Below are 24,374 nucleotides of genomic sequence, written 5' to 3'. Positions count from 1 at the left end.
ATTTTACATGCATATGTGCTATAAAAAAATTATTGTTCAGAAAATACCTTTTAATTTTGCCACTGTCTTAAAAAGATAAGCCCATATTGTCGCATCTTTAATTACTCATTATGCAGATGTTACTTCTGTGCCTTTATTATGTATTTTTGAACCCCAGTAACTCTGGATATTTATGATTTGGCTTTCAGATGACTGGTTATCTGCTTGTTTCTTTTATTCTAGGTGATACATTAGTGCCACAGATCATTCTGGATGAAAATGGACACCAGTTATATCAACTAAGTGGTAAATGATACAAAAATTGGAGTTCAGTGCAGACACTTGTTACATTTTTTTTACTAATTTTATTGGGCTTTCCCACAATTTACATGTTTTACCTACTGTATTTACAGTATAGGAAATACATTTCTGGTTGATTGGTGCTCCACAGTTAAAACCAAGTCTCCCAAGTCCCTTGTTGAATCTTCAATGTCTATGGGGCTGACTAAAAAAGTTGAGTGCCAAGACTTTAACCAACCAAGGGACCTCACTCCATATAAATCACATTCCCCATTAGGAAATATAGAACATAGATTCAATTCCAACTTACTCTTGAAAAAGGGATCTAGACTTAATTACTCGTTCTCTCATCAACAGAATGAAACACATTTCAGAATGCTATTGTAATATATATCTTCTTCACTTAACGTATATGGCAGTAAAATTCTCGACTGTCACGCTAAATGGAGCGCCTCCAGACACAGGGCCACGGGTTCTCGGTACCGGGCCTCTCTGGTTCGGTTCTGAGGCTGTCACGGTGGCTAGACCCGGTCCGCGACCCTGCTAAGGGGCGTCCAATAAAGGGGGTGATACAGTCTGTCAGGGATTCGTGACACCACCTGTGGTGTTCTGTCAGGATGACCGACGCTGCTGTGGGGTCCGCTGGGGTGATGGAATGGCAGCTAGATGGTGTGACTTCCCACAGGTGAAGTATGTCCCCAGGGCTTCCCAGTAAGGTGGATGGTGATGGTGTGAGGTGCGGGCAATAACGAGGACACAAGGTTGCAGTCTCTTTACCTCTTTACTGAAGACTTCAGGATCCTCAATCCAGAGCATGATTAACAGGGCTATCAGAGACAGGCCGGTCTGATGGGCACTTACAGAGTCTCCCTCGCAGAGGGAAATCGTTGCCCACCACTAGCACCTGTGTGTTGTAGTTCTACCCTGCTGAGCATTCGGAATAGTCCTCACAACTGCTGTTCTCGTTTCGTTCGTTCTCTACAGCTCTCTCTCTCGTTATTTCCAGATGTTGCTAGTTTTCGTCCCCCAGTATGTTTTGGCTAGACGCACCCGTAGGACGCCCCTCTGCCAATGTTGCCCCCTATGTCTTCTTAGGAAATTTAAGGTAGGCAGCCAACCTATAATTAACTGTCCTGCAGAGTTTGAAGTAAGGCCTCAAGTCAGTTACTCCCGCGGTGTTCCGGCCACCGGCTACGCACCTCAGTAGGATGTTGCCTCGGTCTCACGGCACAACTCCTACTGGTACTCCTTTTTGCTAGATCTCTTTTACACTGTTCCACAATATCCTTCCTTTCTTGTCTCTTTCTTAGGATACCGCCGCAAGGAGGTGCAGGCGCGGTTCCGTAACGTTCTGTTCTGTTCGCTAGGCACCTGCCAGGTTCCCACGCCTGACAGGGACCCCCCTGTGTCTTCTCCCCGCAACACCCCCTGCCACGGGATGTTGCCTGAATCCAACCCAGTCAGCTTCTGACTAACTTCCTATCCAACCCCTAGTTTTACCAGTGTGAGGAGGGGCCCAATAAATAAAGCATTTTGCTCCCCCTAGTGGCCGGAGTGTAAAGTGTAATGTGTGCTAGTGATACCTGGTCAGGAGAATTCCTTCAGTGCCATCAGATGTACCATCACTCCCCTTAGTGGCAGAGTGTCATACTGCAACGACCAGATCTCTGGGGCGCTGCACTCCCCCCGGTTAAATCCAGTACTCCTGGACTGGGAAGAAGAACAACAATACATAGCAGCAAAAGACATACAAAATTTTTGAAATGCTAAAACAAGTAAATAGAACAATGCTTCCCTTTATGGGAGGTGAGGACACTTGAACGTTACAAACAAAATTAAATATTTTTAAATAACTTATTGACTCTAAATAACTCTCAGTACCCAGCCGGGTATTCTACCAAGTGCAAACTCTGAACAACAAGTTAACTTTTCCTTTAAGGGCGTATACGCTGAACCCACTAAAGGCCTACTATAAAATACTATATAAATAACTCAACTTTTCTTTCCATTCTAACTTCCCCAATGCAGGACCGCCTAGCTCCTCGGCTAGGCCTACTGTCATTGTACCGACCATCTTTCTACAGTTCTCAGGAGGACTCTCTCCCTCTAACCCCTACGGGTTCACTTTCAAGCTTTCCTGTCCTCAGTCTCTATCAACATTATCAAACTTTCTAAATTTTCAACATTATTAACGTTTCAACTTTTATTAAGGCAATCATGTAAACATTCCCTTTAAGAGGGACCCAAGTCTCTAGAAAGTAGTGCAGATTCTCTCTGTCTGCAAGTCCACTGAAAGCAAGACCTTCTGCGTCATGTCCAGAAGCATTATCTTCGCAAAGTCTTCTTTCACTTGTAAAACCAGTAGGGAGCACCTTTAAGAAGGTGCAAACCATATACAAAGCAGTTTTGAATCATTCACCGTCCATGATCTGGCAGTCTTTGGAAACAATGATAAACTTTGTGCAAAATTAGAAAAAAAGAGATAGAAAACAATAGGGATCCCGGGTAAACAAAGGGACCCCTTTAGAAATAACCCTGATTGGGTTTAAAGTAGCAGCAACAGTAGGAAACAGTTAACTATATACACATTCGGTTCCTCGAGGTTTATTTCTTCGGCATGGGTGGTGGTGACAACTCCACCGGCAGCAATGGTCGAGGCCACCCCCCGGATACTTGTGGGCACTCGGTGTGGTCACAGGAGATCTTGGACTCCAATCAGGGGTCTGAGTGGCGATGGTTCTGAACCCCACACCAGCCGGGGAATTGACCACTCCTGAGGCTGAGCTTTCTGCCACCACCGTACTGGTAGTGTCCTCGGTACAAGTAGTGGTTTTCACGAAAGTGCATGTGGGGTGTTATGAACTGGTGGTTTAGGAGCAACATGGGACGAGCTCTGAAGGGGGTGGTACCTGTACTGACCGCAGTTCCTAAGCTCAACACAACACTAGAAGTAGCCGTGGGATGTTCCTGTCCTCCCTAGACACCTCGTCACAGCCTGAGAACTAACTACCCCTAAAGATAGAAACAGGAAAGCTATCTTGCCTCAGAGAAAAGCCCCAAAGGATAGATAGCCCCCCACAAGTAATGACTGTGAGTGGAGAGGGAAAAGACATACATAGAATGAAACCAGGATGTAGCAAAGGAGGCCAGTCTAGCTAGATAGATAGGACAGGACAGGATACTGTGCGGTCAGTATAAAAACTACAAAAAATCCACACAGAGTTTACAAAAATCTTCACACCTGACTAAAGGTGTGGAGGGTAAATCTGCTTCCCAGAGCTTCCAGCTAACAGAATAAATCCATACTGACAAGCTGGACAAAACATAGAATGCACAGAACGAATAAGTCCACAACCTGTGGACAGAAATGAGCAAAGCAAGGACTTATCTTTGCTGAACTGGTCAGGATATCAGGGAAATCCAAGCAGAGATGTGAATCCAACCAGGAACCATTGACAAGTGGCACTGGCTGAAGGGAAGAGCCAGGCATAAAAGCCGAGCAGAAAGACAATTAGTGGAAGCAACTGCAGACTGCTAAATCCAAGGAGCAGCCATTCCACTTAAAACCACAGGAGGGAGCCCAAGAGCAGAACTCACAAAAGTGCCACTTACAACCACCGGAGGGAGCCCAAGAGCGGAATTCACAACAGTGGGGGTCGCTACCGTAGTCTTAGTGATGGTCGTGGTCCGGTCACAAGGGGGCACCCTCGCTACAAGGGACGGCTTCTCCGACGCTTTGTCTGTCGATGTCATGGGAACTGGCCGCTTGTGTACATTCAGGGCGAACCACCCCCTTTCCCCAAAGTGTCGCATGTAGGTTACCTCGTCCCCCGGGTAGAGATCCCGGTCCGGGTGGCCCTCTCTGAGATGGGACTCCACATCCCTCCGGTTAACGAAAACCTCGGAATACAGGTCCGGCTCCTTGATGAAGCCCCATCCCCCACAGAGCTTGAAATCCACAACAGTGCCCTGCCTGCGTGGGGCCTGGTGGGTGGTGCGGTCCTTGCGGGCCCGATCCTTCACTGCGAGGTCCCGCCGGTAGTGGGCCTCTCGCCCGGCCTAGTATTTCTTCTCCTGTTCCTCCCACTGCCGGCCCAGCTGGACTTGGTATGCTTCCCAGCTGAGGGCCTCCACCATCTCCCCCTTCTGTGTCTTCACCCCGGGGAACCCCATAAAGTCAGATCCCGGGTTCACCCAGCGACACACTGTGCGCTCTGCATAGACCTCGCCTGGCATGGTGATCTGCGAGATCGGGACCTTTAGGAAGTGTTCCATGCCCGTGGCCTGGTCCCAGGGCAGGAGGCGCTGGAGCCTATGGGTCCCAGAGGGACTGGGCGCTGCGATGGGGCCTAATAACAGGTCCTCTGCCTGCGGGACGGGGTCGGCAGACTCACCGGTCAAGGCGACTTCCTCCATTGCAGTCGGTTCCGGTGATGGCGAAGGATCCGGGGTCGGGAGTTCCTCCACTGGTGCCTCCTGGCCCGAGGCCTTGGTCTCCAGCCGCCACTGGCGAAGCTGTTCCATAAGTTCCTCCATCTCACCCTGCAGGAGACCGGTCCCAGTTGTGGAGGTTTGACTGCTGTGCTCATCCGGGTAGCTGGGGGAGCTCTCTGCTTCAACCCCGCAGTCTGGGTCTGAGCGACTGGCCATGGCGTCCTCCACGTGGGTCGCTTCCTGGTCTCTTTCCCGCTCTCTCCTTCGTGGGCGGTTCTGTTTCCTTTGTCTCTGCCCTCAATTGAGAATCAGGAGGCGGATCTCAGCTGCTGACGAACACGTCCTCAAGGTGCAGAAATATTTAGATTGGGTGGTCATTCTCGTTCGCGCTCTGCAGCTCTTTCACACCCACTTCCACGCCCTTCTTCTTCTCCTGCGCTCCTCGTGGCGCTGTAATGGTGGCGGTTTTGGCGGGAATCTTGCTGCAAACAGCAATACACAGTCCTTGTAATAAATCACGGTTCAAGCACAATTCAATCACAGTTCCAAGGCACACATGACCCGATTTCTCAGGCTTAAGTACGATCCTGTTCGTGATGCCAAGTTGGAGCGCCCCCAGACACAGGGCCACGGGTTCTCGGTGCCGGGCCTCTCTGGTTCGGTTCTGAGGCTGTCACGGTGGCTAGACCCGGTCCGCGACCCTGCTAAGGGGCGTCCAATAAAGGGTGTGATACAGTCTGTCAGGGATTCGTGACGCCACTTGTGGTGTTCGGTCAGGATGACCGACGCTGCTGTGGGGTCCGCTGGGGTGATGGAATGGCAGCTAGATGGTGTGACTTCCCACAGGTGAAGTATGTCCCCAGGGCTTCCCAGTAAGGTGGATGGTGATGGTGTGAGGTGCGGGCAATAACGAGGACACAAGGTTGCAGTCTCTTTACCTCTTTACTGAAGACTTCAGGATCCTCAATCCAGAGCACGATTAACAGGGCTATCAGAGACAGGCCGGTCTGATGGGCACTTCCAGAGTCTCCCTCGCAGATGGAAATCGTTGCCCACCACTAGCGCCTGTGTGTTGTAGTTCTACCCTGCTGAGCATTCGGAATAGTCCTCACAACTGCTGTTCTCGTTTCGTTCATTCTCTACAGCTCTCTCGTTAGTTCCAGATGTTGCTAGTTTCTCGTCCCCCAGTATGTTTTGGCTAGGACGCAACCGTATGACGGGAAGGCTTGGAGGTCTTCCGGGACCCTAGAGACGATCCTCTCCCAATGTTGCCCCCTATCAATTCATAAGAAAAGAGACTGCATCATAAGAACGGGATCACCACGATACAATTGAACAAACAAGTAACAAATTTTATTAGAGCCACACCACACAAACAACTGTAGTAAAAACAATTAAAAACACCCATAAACAATGGGAAATAAGGGTCCATATAATACAAAATGCAATACTACAACAGCATAATAGGGCCTCTTCATCTTGTGTAATGCCGGCTCATGCAATGGTGGGAAAGAGGGCGAGTAACATAGAAATACAGATCCTACGTGCTAATACACAAATAGAACCTACTTAGACAGTCCCAATAGTAGAAAAAGGGCACATGTTTATATGAGTTACAGCCCCTTTGTGCATGCTGTGACACCTGATATAGCCTGCCTAATTCCCACAAATATAAAGTGCAAATATATCATGCAAAGCAAATAGGCTGAACATTACCTAGGGGAGCTAGCTGGGATTGGCTAAAAGATGGAAAAGAGCCGCCCAGCATAGAACCCCCTTCCCACAAAGAAGACAAATACCGGCTGAATAGACACTCTGCCCTAAAGCTGTATGACCCACGCGTATCGACGCTGGAGGCGTCTTCCTCAAGGTCCACACAGTGATATATTTGCACTTTATATTTGTGGGAATTAGGCAGGCTATATCAGGTGTCACAGCATGCACAAAGGGGCTGTAACTCATATAAACATGTGCCCTTTTTCTACTATTGGGACTGTCTAAGTAGGTTCTATTTGTGTATTAGCACGTAGGATCTGTATTTCTATGTTACTCGCCCTCTTTCCCACCATTGCATGAGCCGGCATTACACAAGATGAAGAGGCCCTATTATGCTGTTGTAGTATTGCATTTTGTATTAAATGGACCCTTATTTCCCATTGTTTATGGGTGTTTTTAATTGTTTTTACTACAGTTGTTTGTGTGGTATGGCTCTAATAAAATTTGTTACTTGTTTGTTCAATTGTATCGTGGTGATCCCGTTCTTATGATGCAGTCTCTTTTCTTATGAATTGTTTGGCCAATTTTGTATGCATCTGGTGATCCCCGACTAATTTTACTAGTAGATGGTGCCCGCTCAAATTGTGTTTCTCAATGTTGCCCCCTATGTCTTCTTAGGAAATTTAAGGTAGACAGCCAACCTATAATTAACTGTCCTGCGGAGTTTGAAGTAAGGCCTGAAGTCAGTTACTCCCGCGGTGTTCCGGCCACCGGCTACGCGCCTCAGTAGGATGTTGCCTCGGTCTCACGGCACGACTCCTACTGGTACTCCTTTTTGCTAGATCTCGTTTACACTGTTCCACAATATCCTTAATTTCTTGTCTCTTTCTTAGGATACCGCCGCAAGGAGGTGCAGGCGCGGTTCCGTAACGTTCTGTTCTGTTCGCTAGGCACCTGCCAGGTTCTCACGCCTGACAGGGACCCCCCTGTGTCTTCTCCCCGCAACACCCCCTGCCACGGCATGTTGCCTGAATCCAACCCAGTCAGCTTCTGACTAACTTCCTATCCAACCCCTAGTTTTACCAGTGTGAGGAGGGGCCCAATAAATAAAGCCTTTTGCTCCCCCTAGTGGCTGGAGTGTAAAGTGTAATGTGTGCTAGTGACACCTGGTCAGGAGAATTCCTTCAGTGCCATCAGATGTACCATCACTCCCCTTAGTGGCAGAGTGTCATACTGCAACGACCAGATCTCTGGGGCGCTGCACTAAACATGTCTTAATGGCTTTGCTTGCCCAACAGAAGCCCAAAAGAGTTTACTTTTGGTTAGTATACTGAGAAAAAAAGGTGAGAAATAGTGTAGAAGGCTACCATATAACAGAGGCCTGTGGAGAATCTTCAGCCAAGATTGAGCTTATTTTCTCTCTGCAGAGAGAAGGAGAGAAAACAAAGTTGCACAGGGGTGCACTTTGCACCCTCAAATGTACATCTCCTTCTGGAAATTCTCCAGCTATCCACCTACCTTCCTAGTAGGTTGTTGAGATAACGTTCTTCCTTGCAGAATGCAGGGGTATCTGCCTCTCCTACCTTGTAGGTTGCAGAGGTAGCTTTCTTCCTTTTAGTTTGTAGAGGTATCTGCCTCTTCTACCTTGTAGGTTGCAGAGGTAACTTTCTTCTTTGTAGATTGCAGAGGTATCTGCCTTTCCTACATTGTAAGTTACAGAGGTTAAGATTAGTGATGAGCGAATATACTCATTACTCGAGATTTCTCGAGCACGCTCCGAGTATTTTTTAGTGCTCAGAGATTTAGTTTTTCTTGCCGCAGCTGAATGATTTACATCTGTTAGCCAGCATAAGTACATGTACCAGGCAAGTACCCCCACATGTACTTATGCTGGCTAACAGATGTAAATCATTCAGCTGCGGCAAGAAAAACGAAATCTCCGAGCACTAAAAAATACTAGGAGGACCCCCGAGCATGCTCGAGAAATCTCGAGTAACGAGTATATTCGCTTATCACTAGTTAAGATCTTCCTGCAGGTTAAAGTATGAGGTGAATACTGTATATATAATCTTTATTTCACATTCATAGTCAGTGAGGTCACTGTCCTTCCCTGGGTAATGTCTGGACTGCTTCATGTGTTTGTGAATAGAGAAGGTGAGAGAATGTAACTGCACAGGGGTGTGCTTTGCATTCACAACTGCAAGTCTTTTTCCATAAAATCTTCACTAGACTACCTGACTTTTAAGGTGCATAGGTAAAAATTTCAATATTTTCTGCAGGGTCAAGTACTTGGGTCCAGACTGTAGCTATGATCTGGGCTCCACATTTATATATGGATCAGGCATATTTCTCAATTTATTTTCATTTGACAAAGTTTTGGAATTTTTAGGTTGATTATATCCATTATCCTTTTTTTGCAGGTATTCATAAAACTCATAAAAAACATCTTCTAGAAAGTACAAAAAATTTAGAAGAACACAGCGCACCGGGACTTGTGGAACAGAAACAAAGCGGTAGCATTTCTACTTGCTACCTGGATCTAATTGTTGTCTCTACTCAGCAGTTCAGGAATCGCACTCAACATGAGATAATAGAAACTGGGGGAAAACATGAGCATTATTTAAGAAAAGCACAAAGCACTTTAGAGCGTATCTCGCCCAACAGGCTGTTCCGTTGGTGTCACCGTTCTGGGTGTACACCACATGCAGTCATGGTGAGTGGTGTACCTGGAGTTGGAAAGACCACGCTAATGCAAAAGTTTGTCTATGACTGGGTTACCAAGAAACATTACCAGAGATTTAATTTCATTTTCTTCTTTAAATTCCGTGAACTAAACAGATATGATAGGATCAGTTTGGAAGACATGATCCTTGACCAATATCCTCATCTACAGAGTCAATGTCAAAACATCTTACAGGATCCAGAAAAACTGCTCTTCATCTTTGATGGTCTAGATGAAAGTGTTCACAACATTGATTTTCCATCACAACATTTATGCTCCAACTCCAAAATTGAGGAGAGTCTTGGTGTCATTGTGGTTAGCTTGGTGAGACAAAGTCTTCTCAGGGGGTCTTCAATACTGTTGACTAGTCGACCAACCAAACTGGCTTCTGTTGATATTGGTGTTTTTCAAAGGGTCTCTGAGATCATGGGATTCTTCCCCAAGGAAAGGCAGGCATACTTTGAACAATTTTTCAAAGACAAGGAATTGTCCAGTAGGGTTTTGCAACATGTGAGACAGAACGACACATTGTACACCTTCTGCTACATCCCATCATACTGTTGGATCATCTGTACAGTATTATCCATGTCGTTTACAACACAAATGAAGGATGGTCAAGAAAATGCACCGAAAACAGTGACGCAACTCTTTGTGTGTTATGTGGCCAACATTCTCGCTAATCACTCCCCAGATACTGAACATCCTGTGGAGCTCATGATTTCCATTGGGAAGATGGCACAACATGGAGTCATGAATCACGTTCTTTCTTTTGATGCCAGGGACTTTGAAACATTTCAAGTGGACATTACATCAAAATTGCTTTCCAGTTTTATAATAGAAAGTCATACAAACACTTACTCTTTCCTACATCTCACCATACAGGAATTCTTCTCAGCTTTACTACATTTCTTGAGCTTTTCCGAGAAGGACATGGAATTGACACTTAGTAGAATGAAATCATTTGAAGATGGCAGGTGTGAAATGTTCATCCGATTTCTCTGTGGCCTTTCTGATGGTACCACTAGATCTTTTCTGAGATCTTACCTAGGCAGTACAACTTCCAGTTCTGAGCATGTCATTAGGTGGATCAAGAAAGAAATTGAAACAAAATGGAAGCCGGAAACAGATCCTTCTGAGAAAATGAACCTACTAACTTATCTTTTTGAGTCCCGGAATAAACATCTTGTTTGTAGCACGATAGGATCTCATGGACAGCTGGACTTTTCGGAATTCCATCTGACACCTGTGGACTGCACTGTCTTGGCTTTTATCCTTGAATCCTGCAAAGAAACTGAATTATTTAATATAGATAGATGCTTCATTCAAAGTGAAGGCTTGGAGAGGCTCAGAGAAATTCTGCACAAAGTTCAAAAACTCAGGTAGGAAATCAAAATTTACTTCACACATAAAAAATAACACTACATTTACATCAGACAGCAAATTGTACATTTTGGGTATAATTGTATTAAACAATCTGTTAATTTCTCATTTTGTTGGATTAGGCTTTCGAACAATGACTTGAAAGACAATGATATGCTGTCATTTCACAAGATCCTAGCTCGAGACGACTGCAGAGTACAAAAATTAAGGTAAGAATATTCTCAACATGTTTTGCTTATTTTTTCAACAAGCTGGACCAAGAGGTCTTTGAAGAAGCCACAGTGACATATAGAGATAATGTATAACATTCAATTTCTATATTTTTTTCACAGTTTGAGGAATAATTCCTTCACATCAGAATCATGTTCTTTATTAGCATCTATATTACTTGAGAACAAGAGTGTGACAGACCTAGATCTGTCCAGGAACAATCTGGCTGGTCCAGATTTCTCCAATTTGATGACTACTATCTCTAACAAAGAATGCGTTATATCACATTTGTCGTGAGTAATCTTTCTAAGTTTTTTATGTTCAATCATGCTGATCTATTAAGATGTCTCTAAAGGGCTGTTCATATCTTGATCTTGCCATTGCCCTTTTTGAAATCCACCAATCAGGCATTGAAACGTACCCCATGGTGGCACCATACGCTTTAAACATTAAGCACATCTTTTGCTTGACCATTTTTACTACAGAAACAATTTCAGCACAAAAAAGCAGCTTACAGAAATTTCCATAAAACTGGACGTCCGAGGTCAAGGTGGTCAAACTTAAGCATAGCTGAATGTCTAGATAATTTCTGGGAAAAGGATAGGTGATATCAACCACTAGAATTGCATACAAAATCACACATACATAACTTTGATAGTCCTGCTAGACTGAGATGCTGACGGTAGCATCTCACATTATGTACAGCAGGTCTTGTCAAACTCTGAGGCTTTCATCATCAATATGACACGCTAAGTTGTTGGTGAGGCGCAGCTAGACAGATAGGTTTCCTATAAATGATCAGCTATGGGGTTTATTGATATAATTGATTTATTCTGTCCTTTTTTCATCTTAACCCCTTTACCCCCAAGGGTGGTTTGCACGTCAATGACCAGGCCAATTTTTACAATTCTGACCACTGTCCCTTTATGAGGTTATAACTCCGAAACGCTTCAACGGATCCTGGTGATTCTGACATTGTTTTCTCGTGACATATTGTACTTCATGATAGTGGTAAAATTTCTTTGATAGTACCTGCGTTTATTTGTGAAAAAAACGGAAATTTGGCGAAAATTTTGAAAATTTCGCAATTTTCAAACTTTGAATTTTTATGCAATTAAATCACAGAGATATGTCACACAAAATACTTAATAAGTAACATTTCCCACATGTCTCCTTTACATCAGCATAATTTTGGAACCAATTTTTTTTTTTGTTAGGGAGTTATAAGGGTTAAAAGTTGACCAGCAATTTCTCATTTTTACAACACCATTTTTTTTTAGGGACCACGTCTCATTTGAAGTCATTTTGAAAGGTCTATATGATAGAAAATGCCCAAGTGTGACACCATTCTAAAAACTGCACCCCTCAAGGTGCTCAAAACCACATTCAAGAAGTTTATTAACCCTTCAGGTGTTTAATAGGAATTTTTGGAATGTTTAAATAAAAATGAACATTTAACTTTTTTACACAAAAAATTTACTTCAGCTCCAATTTGTTTTATTTTACCAAGGGTAACAGGAGAAATTGGACCCAAAAAGTTGTTGTCCAATTTGTCCTGAGTACGCTGATACCCCATATGTGGCAGTAAACCACTGTTTGGGCGCATGGGAGAGCTCGGAAGGGAAGGAGTGCTATTTGACTTTTCAATGCAAAATTGACAGGAATTGAGATGGGACGCCATGTTGCGTTTGGAGAGCCACTGATGTGCCTAAACATTGAAACCCCCCACAAGTGACACCATTTTGGAAAGTAGACCCCCTAAGGAACTTATCTGGATGTGTGGTGAGCACTTTGACCCACCAAGTGCTTCACAGAAGTTTATAATGCAGAACCGTAAAAATAAAAAATCATATTTTTTCACAAAAATTATATTTTTGCCCCCAATTTTTTATTTTTCCAAGGGTAAGAGAAGAAATTGGACCTCAAAAGTTGTTGTCCAATTTGTCCTGAGTACGCTGATACCCCATATGTGGCAGTAAACCACTGTTTGGGCGCATGGGAGAGCTCGGAAGGGAAGGAGCGCAGTTTGACTTTTCAATGCAAAATTGACAGAAATTGAGATGGGACGCCATGTTGCGTTTGGAGAGCCACTGATGTGCCTAAACATTGAAACCCCCCACAAGTGACACCATTTTGGAAAGTAGACCCCCTAAGGAACTTATCTAGAGGTGTGGTGAGCACTTTGACCCACCAAGTGCTTCACAGAAGTTTATAATGCAGAACCGTAAAAATAAAAAATCATATTTTTTCACAAAAATTATATTTTTGCCCCCAATTTTTTATTTTTCCAAGGGTAAGAGAAGAAATTGGACCTCAAAAGTTGTTGTCCAATTTGTCCCGAGTACGCTGATACCCCATATGTGGCAGTAAACCACTGTTTGGGCGCATGGGAGAGCTCGGAAGGGAAGGAGCGCCGTTTGACTTTTCAATGCAAAATTGACAGGAATTGAGATGGGACGCCATGTTGCGTTTGGAGAGCCACGGATGTGCCTAAACATTGAAACCCCCCACAAGTGACACCATTTTGGAAAGTAGACCCCCTAAGGAACTTATCTGGATGTGTGGTGAGCACTTTGACCCACCAAGGGCTTCACAGAAGTTTATAATGCAGAGCCATAAAAATAAAACAAAATTTTTTTCCCACAAAAATTATTTTTTAGCCCCCAGTTTTGTATTTTCCCTAGGGTAACAGGAGAAATTGGACCCCAAAAGTTGTTGTCCAATTTGTCCTGAGTACGCTGATACCCCATATGTTGGGGGGGAACCACCGTTTGGGCGCATGGGAGGGCTCGGAAGGGAAGGAGCGCCATTTGGAATGCAGACTTAGATGGAATGGTCTGCAGGCGTCACATTGCGTTTGCAGAGCCCCTAATGTACCTAAACAGTAGAAACCCCCCACAAGTGACACCATTTTGGAAAGTAGACCCCCTAAGGAACTCATCTTGATGTGTTGTGAGAGCTTTGAACCCCCAAGTATTTCAATACAGTTTATAACGCAGAGCCATGCAAATAAAAAATATTTTTTTTTCCACAAAAATTATATTTTAGCCCCCAGTTTTGTATTTTTCCAAGGTTAGCAGGAGAAATTGGACCCTAAATGTTGTTGTCCAATTTGTCCTGAGTACGCTGATACCCGATATGTGGGGGGGAACCACCGTTTGGGCGCATGGGAGGGCTCGGAAGGGAAGGAGCATCATTTGGAATGCAGACTTAGATGGATTGGTCTGCAGGCGTCACATTGCGTTTGCAGAGCCCCTAATGTACCTAAACAGTAGAAACCCCCCACAAGTGACCCCATATTGGAAACTAGACCCCTCAATGAACTTATCTAGATGTGTTGTGAGAACTTTGAACCCCCAAGTGTTTCACTACAGTTTATAAAGCAGAGCCGTGAAAATAAAAAATCTTTTTGTTTTCCCACAAAAATTATTTTTTAGCCCCCAGTTTTGTATTTTCCCAAGGGTAACAGGAGAAATTGGTCCACAAAAGTTGTTTTCCAATTTGTCCTGAGTACGCTGATACCCCATATGTTGGGGTAAACCCCTGTTTGGGCACACGGGAGAGCTCGGAAGGGAAGAAGCACTGTTTTACTTTTTCAACGCAGAATTGGCTGGAATTGAGATCGGACGCCATGTCGTGTTTGGAGGGCCCCTGATGTGCCGAAACAGTGGAAACCCCCCAATTATACCTGAAACCCTAATCTAAACACACCCCTAACCCTAATTCCAACGGTAACCCTAACCACACCTCTAACCCTGACACACCCCTAACCCTAATCCCAACCCTATTCCCAACTGTAAATGTAATCTAAACCCTAACCCTAACTTTAGCCCCAACCCTAACTGTAGCCCCAACCCTAACCCTAACCCTAGCCCTAACCCTAGCCCTAACCCTAGCCCTAACCCTAGCCCTAACCTTAGCCCTAACCCTAGCCCTAACCCTAGCCCTAACCCTAACCCTAACCCTAGCCCTAACCCTAGCCCTAACCCTAGCCCTAGCCCTAGCCCTAACCCTAACCCTAGCCCTAGCCCTAACCCTAGCCCTAACCCTAGCCCTAGCCCTAACCCTAGCCCTAACCCTAGCCCTAACCCTAGCCCTAGCCCTAACCCTAGCCCTAACCCTAGCCCTAATGGGAAAATGGAAATAAATACTTTTTTTGTATTTTTCCCTAACTAAGGGGGTGATGAAGGGGGGTTTGATTTACTTTTATAGCGAGTTTTTTAGCGGATTTTTATGATTGGCAGCCGTCACACACTGAAAGACCCTTTTTATTGCAAAAAATATTTTTTGCAATACCACATTTTGAGAGCTATAATTTTTCCATATTTTGGTCCACAGAGTCATGTGAGGTCTTGTTTTTTGCGGGACGAGTTGACGTTTTTATTGAAAACATTTTTGGGCACGTGACATTTTTTGATCGCTTTTTATTCCGATTTTTGTGAGGAAGAATGACCAAAAGCCAGCTATTCATGAATTTCTATTGGGGGAGGCGTTTATACCGTTCCGCGTTTGGTAAAATTGATAAATCAGTTTTATTCTTCGGGTCAGTACGATTACAGCGATACCTCATTTATATCATTTTTTTATGGTTTGGCGCTTTTATACGATAAAAACTATTTTACAGAAAAAATAATTATTTTTGCATCGCTTTATTCTCAGGACTATAACTTTTTTATTTTTTTGCTGATGATGCTGTATGGCGGCTCTTTTTTTGCGGGACAATATGACGCTTTCAGCGGTACCATGGTTATTTATATCTGTCCTTTTGATGTGTGTTATTCCACTTTTTGTTCGGCGGTATGATAATAAAGCGTTGTTTTTTGCCTCGTTTTTTTTTTTTTTTCTTACGGTGTTTACTGAAGGGGTTAACTAGTGGGACAGTTTTATAGGTCGGGTCGTTACGGACGCGGCGATACTAAATATGTGTACTTTTATTGGTTTTTTTTTTATTTAGATGAAGAAATGTATTTATGGGAATAATATTTTTTTTTTTTTTTTCATTATTTTGGAATATTTTTTTTTATTTTTTTTACACATTTGGAAAATTTTTTTTTTACTTTTTTACTTTGTCCCAGGGGGGGACATCACAGATCAGTGATCTGACAGTTTGCACAGCACTCTGTCAGATCACTGATCTGACATGCAGCGCTGCAGCCTTCACAGTGCCTGCTCTGTGAAGCCACCTCCCTCCCTGCAGGACCCGGATCCGCGGCCATCTTGGATCCGGGGCTGGAGGGAGCAGGGAGGGAGGTGAGACCCTCGCAGCAACGCGATCACATCGCGTTGCTGCGGGGGGCTCAGGGAAGCCCGCAGGGAGCCCCCTCCCTGCGCGGTGCTTCCCTGCACCGCCGGCACATCGCGATCATCTTTGATCGCGGTGTGCCAGGGGTTAATGTGCCGGGGGCGGTCCGTGACCGCTCCTGGCACATAGTGCCGGATGTCAGCTGCGATAAGCAGCTGACACCCGGCCGCGATCGGCCGTGCTCCCCCCGTGAGCGCGGCCGATCGGCTATGACGTACTATCCCGTCCAGGGTCAGATAAGCCCAGGGCACCTCGACGGGATAGTACGTCTAAGGTCACAGAGGGGTTAAACTGGGTTGAGGAGGCTAAAAAAATAAGCGATATATTGAATTTAGAATGAATTGCCACTAAAAGGTGTGAAGTCCAGACATAATCTTGATCAGTCTAGTGAAGTTGTAAGGTGATCGACGAGGCAGCGGGTACCTGCTTGCCGGTTCCAGACCTGAAGGGGCTGCATCCCCTGTTTCTGGGGGAAGGCTTAAGAGAGCCGAACCTTCCCCATTTGATGGGGGGAAGCCTGAGGGAGTCGAACCAGCCCTTGAACCCAGGAGGGTGGGCGGAGCCAGAAAAGAGCACACAGCGACGGAGACTTAAAAAGAAAAAGCACGTATAGGAATTTGACTCCTCTCATGGGCGTCCTTAAGGCAAAAGTAGATGCGTGGAATAAATTACACCTATCGGTGGTGGGTAGGGTTAATCTTATTAAAATGGTTCTGATGCCCAAAATACTCTACGTCCTACATAACACGCCAGTTTGGATTCCACGTGGGAAGTTCCGGCAGATTAATGCTCTTTTTAGAAGCCTGATATGGGGGAGGCAGTACCCACGTATTGGCCTGGAGACGCTTCAGCGACCCAAGGAAGATGGAGGGTTGGCTTTGCCCAACCCTGAGTTATATTTTCTTGCAGCCCAGAGTCAGCATCTGAAGGGCTGGGCGCGGGAGGCGTCCTCCAGTGCGGTACAACACTTGATGGAGGGGGTGTCAAACCGACGACCGGTGGTGCAGTGTCTGGAGGATGGCTCCTTGGGCACATTGGGGAAATTGTATCCAACTATGTTTTTGATACATAAATTATGGACCAGACTGCGACAGATTAGGGGGGTTACGGGACTGACTAAATTTACACCGATATGGCTTAATAATAATTTGGTTGAGTTTGCGGCTCTTGGAGTGCTGACAGAGTGGCAGGCCAAAGGAATCCATTTGGTTGCTCAGATAATTCAACAGTGAGTGTTAAAGTCCTTTTCGCAGCTGCAGGGGGAGTTCGGATTGAGACCGACTGGGGAGTATTAATATGCCCAGATGAAACACGCTTTTAAAGCTCAAAACAAGGGCGATGGTATAGAGATTCAAGAGGATATAGTCCTGGAATACGTGTGTGGGGAAGGGTCCACAAGGGGAGTCATTTCCACCCTCTATAAGGACCTACTGCATGCATATTTGCTGGATTTCCCTCTAAAAGCGAGAGCTAAATGGGAAAGAGACTTAGGCCCAATGGAGAATGAAACCTGGGAGTCGGTGTTGGAGTGGGCTCCACGAGTGTCACTAAGTGAGCCATATAGATTATCGCAGCTGTACATCTTGCACAGAGTCTATAAATCACCGGAAGTGTTGCACAGAGCGGGGTTGCGTGCTGACTCTGAATGCCCGAGATGCAGGACTGAGAATGCAGGAATATACCACATGATGTGGAAATGTCCAAGACTGGTTGCCTTTTGGCTGGTGGTACTGAGCCGTGTGGAAGGGGCGTATAAATGCAGAGTGCCGAGAGATCCGATGGTGTGCCTACTGGGATATGTGGAGGAAATTAGAGTGGATAACACCTGGAAGATAGCAATAGCTAGGCTATTATATATGGCTAGGAAGGTGATAGCAAGGAACTGGATCAAGGAGGAGCCGCCTACAAGGGGTGAATTCCTGAAATATGTTAAACATGGTCTCCGTCTGGAAAAGGGGGTCTACAAAAGACGTGGGAAAACAGAAATGTTTGACAAAATGTGGTCTCCGTGGCTTGAGCTGGGATGAGTAGGTATGGGAAATGGGAGGATGAGGGCCTCCGAAGGGAGGAGATTGCTAGAGGAATAAGCGGTCATAAATGAGTCAAGCGGCTCAAAGAGCCATCAATACTGGTAACAAAAGTATAATTGGGAAGGAGCTGTCATGGGAGGGGGAGGTTTGGGGTTTGTTGGGATTGTTGGGGGTTTGGAAAATGAAGAAACTTTGTAATATACTGGAAAATGCATAAAATGTAATGTTCATGTTTACTTTCAATAAAAATCTATTTAAATAAAAAAAAAGAAAAGAAAAAGCACGCAAAGCAAGTCAATCAGGCACCGGCTCAGAGCAATGAGGATGGCAACGTAGGGAGCAGCAAGCAGAACGGTGAGCAGTGTGCTCTGCTTCCCTCATCAGAGAATATTGATGTGGCAACAGGCCATATAGAAGGAGCCACCATCACCTGCAGATCAGAGCCGTGCGGAGCAGAGCTGTGCCCGCAGAGCAGAGCCAAGCTGGGTGCTGCAGCAGTCAGAGAGAGGAGTGCTTCGTCCAGGGAGCATCAGAGCCACTTCGTCAACAGCGGGGACCAGAGAGAGAGACGAGCAGTGTGTGCCCAGTGACCATTATAAAGCCAGGTGCCAGATGTTACAGGATCGTGAGTACCAAACATGTGCTGCCTGAAAGAGATCAGGAGCATAACCGTTATTTACATCCCGACTGTACTAGTGAATGTCGGCCCAGAGACTTGTGACCTGATTTCGCCAGCGTATGTGTTAGAGTTGGCGGAACGCACCGAATATATATATTTATTAGAAGAAGTTGGTGCGTTCGCAACCTGGGATCCACCGTGTAGGAAAGCACCTGCAGCTAGATATGGCGGTACAATATAGTAGTATAAACAGACTCTGTTACTTCACAGAGTCTGTTAGCAAGGATAATACTGTGCCCTGTTTGGCTCACAGAGGAACACAGCTACTTAGTAGAGCAGATGGTGGTCATGCAGTCAAATGCAAACATGAAACTCCTCGCTGGAGGTGCCAGCATTCTCGGAGCTTATTTTAGCCGGGACCCTGAATACACACACACCAAACTCCTCGCCAGAGGTGCCAGCATTCTAGGGGCTTATTTCAGCCGGGTCACTGAATACACACCCAAACATGACCACACTGGCGCTGAGCTCGTACATAAATTGACACTAGCGCATGGCCGTGCGGTCATGCGCACCTCTTATAGCTGCAGCAAGTACAGGACCTTCCTAGAAGGACCAATGAGAGACTGCCACAGACGTTGAATACCTTCAGGACCTTCCTAGAGGACCAATAGGATTTGCTGCAGTGTCTGAGCATGTGACCCTTGATCTCCAATGAAAGATCTTACTCTGGGCATGCTCAGAAGGGGAAAAGTAGGACTTAGTCCCAAAGACGTCTGCTCGCTGCTGACCAGTACTGGCCACAATGGCAGAAGCTGGAAGGACAGCAGTAACCCTTCACACAGTGTCAGACTGAGCATGACGCTGGGACCGACGCCTCCGCTGAGCAGGCTCCACTGCGGCAGGAGAAGAATGGGAGACCGCAGCGGAGATGGCTTGAGATTCCCCCTGTGCAGAGGAAGGAACTCGACCCCTAACAGTATGTTAGTAGAGCCGCGCTGGGCTCGTACAGAACTGTGTCCCTCACCGTTAAGTAGCCACTACATTACATGGACTAGGGGCAGTGGAAGGTACCGGAGACCGACCACTGTCACCAGAAGATGGGTTATTGTTGTTTGCTTAACCCCATTAGTAAAGACACCGCGCCAGCCGTTGTCGGCGCCATTGAGTCCTCAGTAGGAGTTATAGTCTGCGGAGCTTCTGACACAACTTTGTCACAGGAGCTGTTCTTACCAGATCCATCATTCTTATTCTTGGACCCTCCTATGTTCATTGTACCCCTGTATTCCCTATTCTGCATACATTTTACCTCACATTTTCCCTATTCTGCCTACATTTTACCTCACGTTTTCCGTATCTCCCTTGACCTTGTTTATTAAAACCTGTTAACCCTTGATCTGCCTCCTGTCCGTCACTGCATCCCGCAACCTGCTAACAAAGTCAAGGATTTTTATTATTCAATTTGGTGATGCCCCAGAAAAAAATAACATTTTTAGAATATCCAGGGAGTGCTGTCTGAATGGTGCCTCAAATCCTTGTTTAGAAATATAAGGTATATTCTATATCAGAGGTCCCCAAACTTTAAGACCTTGAGAGCCACATTCAGCTATGAAAGAGGGTCGTGAGCCACATCCAGCTTCTGCCCCATTCACAGTAGTGACAACCAGAGCCCCTATTACTGGTATAATGACAGACAAAGATTTTCTACCGAAATCACACCAAGGCAGTATGCCATTCAGATATTCTCTTCTGTGCAGGATACACAGAAAATTCACCATCTAGAGATTTACTCTTAATAGCTGTTTGCTACACCTGGTGATAACGCACCAAGCTGGCAGACAGCCGCGAGCCACACATCACTGGCCCACAAGCCATATGTGACTCATGCTACAGGTTGGGGATCCCTGCTCTGTAGGCTGGTAGGTCCCTTAAAGGGAACCTTTCATGTCCTTTTTGTGCTTTAATCTGACCCCAGTGTTTTGCTAGTGATGCAACGTGGATGCACATTTAGCTGGAATGGATTGCGGAGCAGAGACCCGTCAACTCTCTGCACCGCAATACATGCCACCAGCCAATTAGAGGCCAGTAAGCATGTCTGTCACAAGTGGTGCAGAGCAGTGACGTCATGTGCCATCTGTGGCTGGCTCACCAAAGTCAGCTACCGGCTTCTGCACTAGTTACAGAAGAGGATGCTACTCATGGGAGTGAAGCAAAGTAAAAAGAATATTATATATTTTTTTAAATGTGTTGGAAAAGAGCAGCAGAACAAAGGACATTATATCAGGAAAGGGACCAGGGTGGGGGATATCATACCAGGAACAGGCACAGGATAGGGGACATTATAGAAGGTGGAGACATTATTACTGGAAAGGGCGCAGGATGGGTAACATTATACCAGGAAGGGGCCAAGAAAATGGAACATTATACCAGGAAGGAGGACACTATTACTAGAAGGGGCAAGGATAGGATACATTATACCAGGAAGGGGCCCAGGATGGAAGACATTATTACTGGAAGGGGCCCAGGATTAGGATAACTATAGCTGGGAGGGGTCCAAGATGGGGGACATTATACCAGGAAGTGGCCAAGGAAGGGGGACATTATTTCTGAAAGAAGTCAGGATGGAGACATTTATCACTGTAAGGCACCCAGGATGATGGACATTATACCAGGAAAGGGCCCCAATGGGGGATATTAATATAGGAAGGGTTGAGGATGAGAGACATTATACCAGGAAGGCGCTTAGGATGTTGGATATTATTACATGGGTGGTCATTCGTATTTATAATATCTAGAATACTACAAGGGCCCTTACATCTGACCAACATGCAACTGGGAACAGATCCACCATTGCTTACAAGTCACTAGATACTCTTTAACAAAAATATCCCTGGTGTCCAAGGGGTTGTGAAAGGGCTATCACTTTACGAGCTTTTCATTTAACCAACCGGAACCTTTGTATTTCTCCTCAGGCTCCAACAAATAAAGCTAACTGATGAATATGCTCCATTTCTGACCTCACTACTCCAAAACTCCAATCTCACACATCTAGATCTGAGCCATAATTACCTTACTGATGTCAGCGCTGAAATTATCCAAGAGCTTATACTAAAGTCACAAAACCTGAAGGAGATCAAGTAAGTCCAACCAAGGGGATCTGCATGAATTATCTCTCCTCAGCCCAGACCCCTAGGGGTATTTGGACATCAGTCACGTCTTTTATTCGCCAGCATACCCATCGAGTTTTATAAGTAGAAGATGCTGCAGGTGAAAACTCCGGTGGAGTTTTTCCTAAAGCCTCCTTTTTAGTGACTATGTAATTGTTTTTGGCAAAGGCTTTACAGCTGACTTTATTTAATGGCCATTAGAGGAGTCTGTCAATGGCTAATTCAGAAGACACAGGCGAGATGGGAACAGTGAGAGCTCCTGTGTATGGAGAAATCATGAGGGATACCCATCAACCCGACTGAAAACTATATATTGTGTATAGGTGACTTTAAGCTCAGACTTTTCTGATATCAAGTTCTCTTGACTTACATAGGTTGTGTAAATACTCATTAAATCCCATTTCCTAGCAGCTCTTTTGTAAAGGGGCTCTGGTGTCCCCATGAATAGTAATGCTAACAGATGTTATTATTAAAGGGGTAGTCTGGGACTTTACATTGATGGACTATCGTTAGGATAGGTCATTAATATCTGATCGCTTCGTGGTGACACCCACTCACCGATCAGCTGTTTCTGGTGTCGGCAAGACTGAATGGCACAGCTCTATCAACTGTATAGTGGCCATGGATATCTACTGCGCATCCACCCCCTATGTGAATCAATAAGGATCAGGGCAGTACCTGGCCACTCCACCATAGTATTGATGGAGCTGTAAAGTGCAACTCCATAACTGAGCACTTTCGGCCACTGGAAGTGATCGGCGGGGGGCTGGGTTTTAACTTTGCCCTGAATCTTTATTATTTTGGTAATTACTTTCCCTTTTTATTGCAGGATTGAGGTAACTGAATTATCCAAGGAAAGAGAAAATTTTTTAAAACAACTGGAAGCACTTAAGCCTGGTTTACGTATCTATGTATAAACATAACAAGACAAAGACGTCTGATAATGTGCACAGTGTTATTAAAGGACATTATCCAAGTGAACAGAAGAAAGATGAAAAAAACTGGAAGCAGTTAGCAAAGGTTTAAGTATCTATGTATAAAATATAACAAGAAGATGAAGGCATCTCATAATGTCAGTGTCCTTCTTAAAGTACATTCTTCAATGAATTGTCCACGATGAAAGGGGCTTTCCACTACCTAGGTCATCAATATCAACCCCCACAAATCTGATACTGATGATCAAGCCGAATAAAAGGTGATTGATATCCTAATAGTGTCCATTGTTATGTTAGAGCTCTGGTACTTCTGGGTGCTGCTGTGTTCATTTGCACATTTAGGCTAAGTGTTCAGTTGTAAGGTGTAAGTGTATTTTTTGGATCAAAAACTGAACAGAAACTCTCCAAGTACTCCTCCAAACCTCAAAACTCCTCAAAACTCCACTCAATTTCTGCTCAGAAAACTCAGCAAGAAGACATTTTTCGAACGTAGCCTTAACATTTTTTGGGGCCAAAGTACTGTAAATACGGTAATCATTTCAAGATTTTCAGAATTTGAAATCAGTCTATCAATAAACATAACTTGATAATTTAATTAAAAAAATTGAACAGGCCGTGAACGGGTCTCATATGTGTGGAAGAAATGTTCCCCATCTACTCATATTAAGACTTTTTCAATACGTTAGCGTAAACTATTTTCCTTTGAGCTCATTCACCCATCATTTTCTCAACTGACTGCTATCCCTGTTTTTCACGGAAAGTGCTCATACCTAAGAAAGCCTATGGTGGTTGTTCACGTGTTCGTGAATTTTCTGCAGACTTGCAGGGCTCTCTCTTGATCAGTTCTGGGTTATTTCATAGCAGGTTGCTTTCCTGGCAGCATTTGCTTCCAATAGACCAGTCTCCAGCTGAGGGCACTATCCTATCACTCTTCATATCTTCTACCCCTCCAGGATAAAGGGGTCCTCATCCAATACCTTTCTTCTCCATAAGGCAACTTCAAAACTTAATGAGATTGTTCTGTCTTCCTTCTGCACTTGTATTTCCGTATAATCTAAATTCAAGTTGAATATGGTCAGAGCAGTGTGTCTGTCCTTCTGGAAGGATCTCGTGATGTCTTTTCATCTCCAGACTTCCAATGCTTTCTGGATGTGTTCTGCCATTCTGGAAGTGTATAAGGCTAAGCACAGAGTTCTCCTACTTGTGGTTAAGGCTCATTCTACCCAGGTGGTAAGGGCTTCTTGGAACATTCTTGACCAGGCTTCTATTCTGCAGCTCGGTAAGTCTGCGACCTGGTCCTTTATCCACACTTTCTCAAACTTTTAGAGGGTTTTTACCTTTGTGATGAATGTCTTGAGTCTGGATAGAAGAGCATTGCAAGAGGTAATCACCCAGGTAATGGCCTGAGGGATCTGCCTATTTCATATCCTTATCGGTCCAGCATTTTTCTGTTTCACATCCTTGGGATGTCTTGGGATGTACCATGGCTTCCTGGGTCCGACAATGAAGTGACTGAGAAAAAAAAGATTTTTGTTACATACGTAACATCCCTTTATTGGGGGACATAATAAAGAAGAGAA

General features: G+C 44.9%; 1 protein-coding gene across 2 annotated transcripts in view; it reads left to right on the top strand.

The window, feature by feature from the left end:
• The window catches only part of LOC138639702 (NACHT, LRR and PYD domains-containing protein 3-like), a 75,422-nt gene extending 52,352 nt beyond the window's left edge, over nt 1–23,070 (top strand). Inside the window, exons 6-11 of one of the 2 annotated variants that reach the window (XM_069728776.1) lie at nt 223–285; nt 8,850–10,530; nt 10,654–10,740; nt 10,864–11,034; nt 21,665–21,829; nt 22,689–23,070. In XM_069728776.1, coding sequence (XP_069584877.1) covers nt 223–285; nt 8,850–10,530; nt 10,654–10,740; nt 10,864–11,034; nt 21,665–21,829; nt 22,689–22,776 — 2,255 coding nt within the window. In that variant the 3' untranslated portion in view covers nt 22,777–23,070. The remainder of the gene's footprint in view (nt 1–222; nt 286–8,849; nt 10,531–10,653; nt 10,741–10,863; nt 11,035–21,664; nt 21,830–22,688) is intronic. The other variant, XM_069728777.1, reaches the window with a different exon arrangement.
• Nucleotides 23,071–24,374: the final 1,304 nt, after the last annotated feature.

The sequence above is a fragment of the Ranitomeya imitator genome, chromosome 1 (genome assembly GCF_032444005.1).
Source record: "Ranitomeya imitator isolate aRanImi1 chromosome 1, aRanImi1.pri, whole genome shotgun sequence".
NCBI classification, from domain to species: Eukaryota; Metazoa; Chordata; class Amphibia; order Anura; family Dendrobatidae; genus Ranitomeya; species Ranitomeya imitator.
This window is presented reverse-complemented; position numbering and strand designations above follow the sequence as displayed.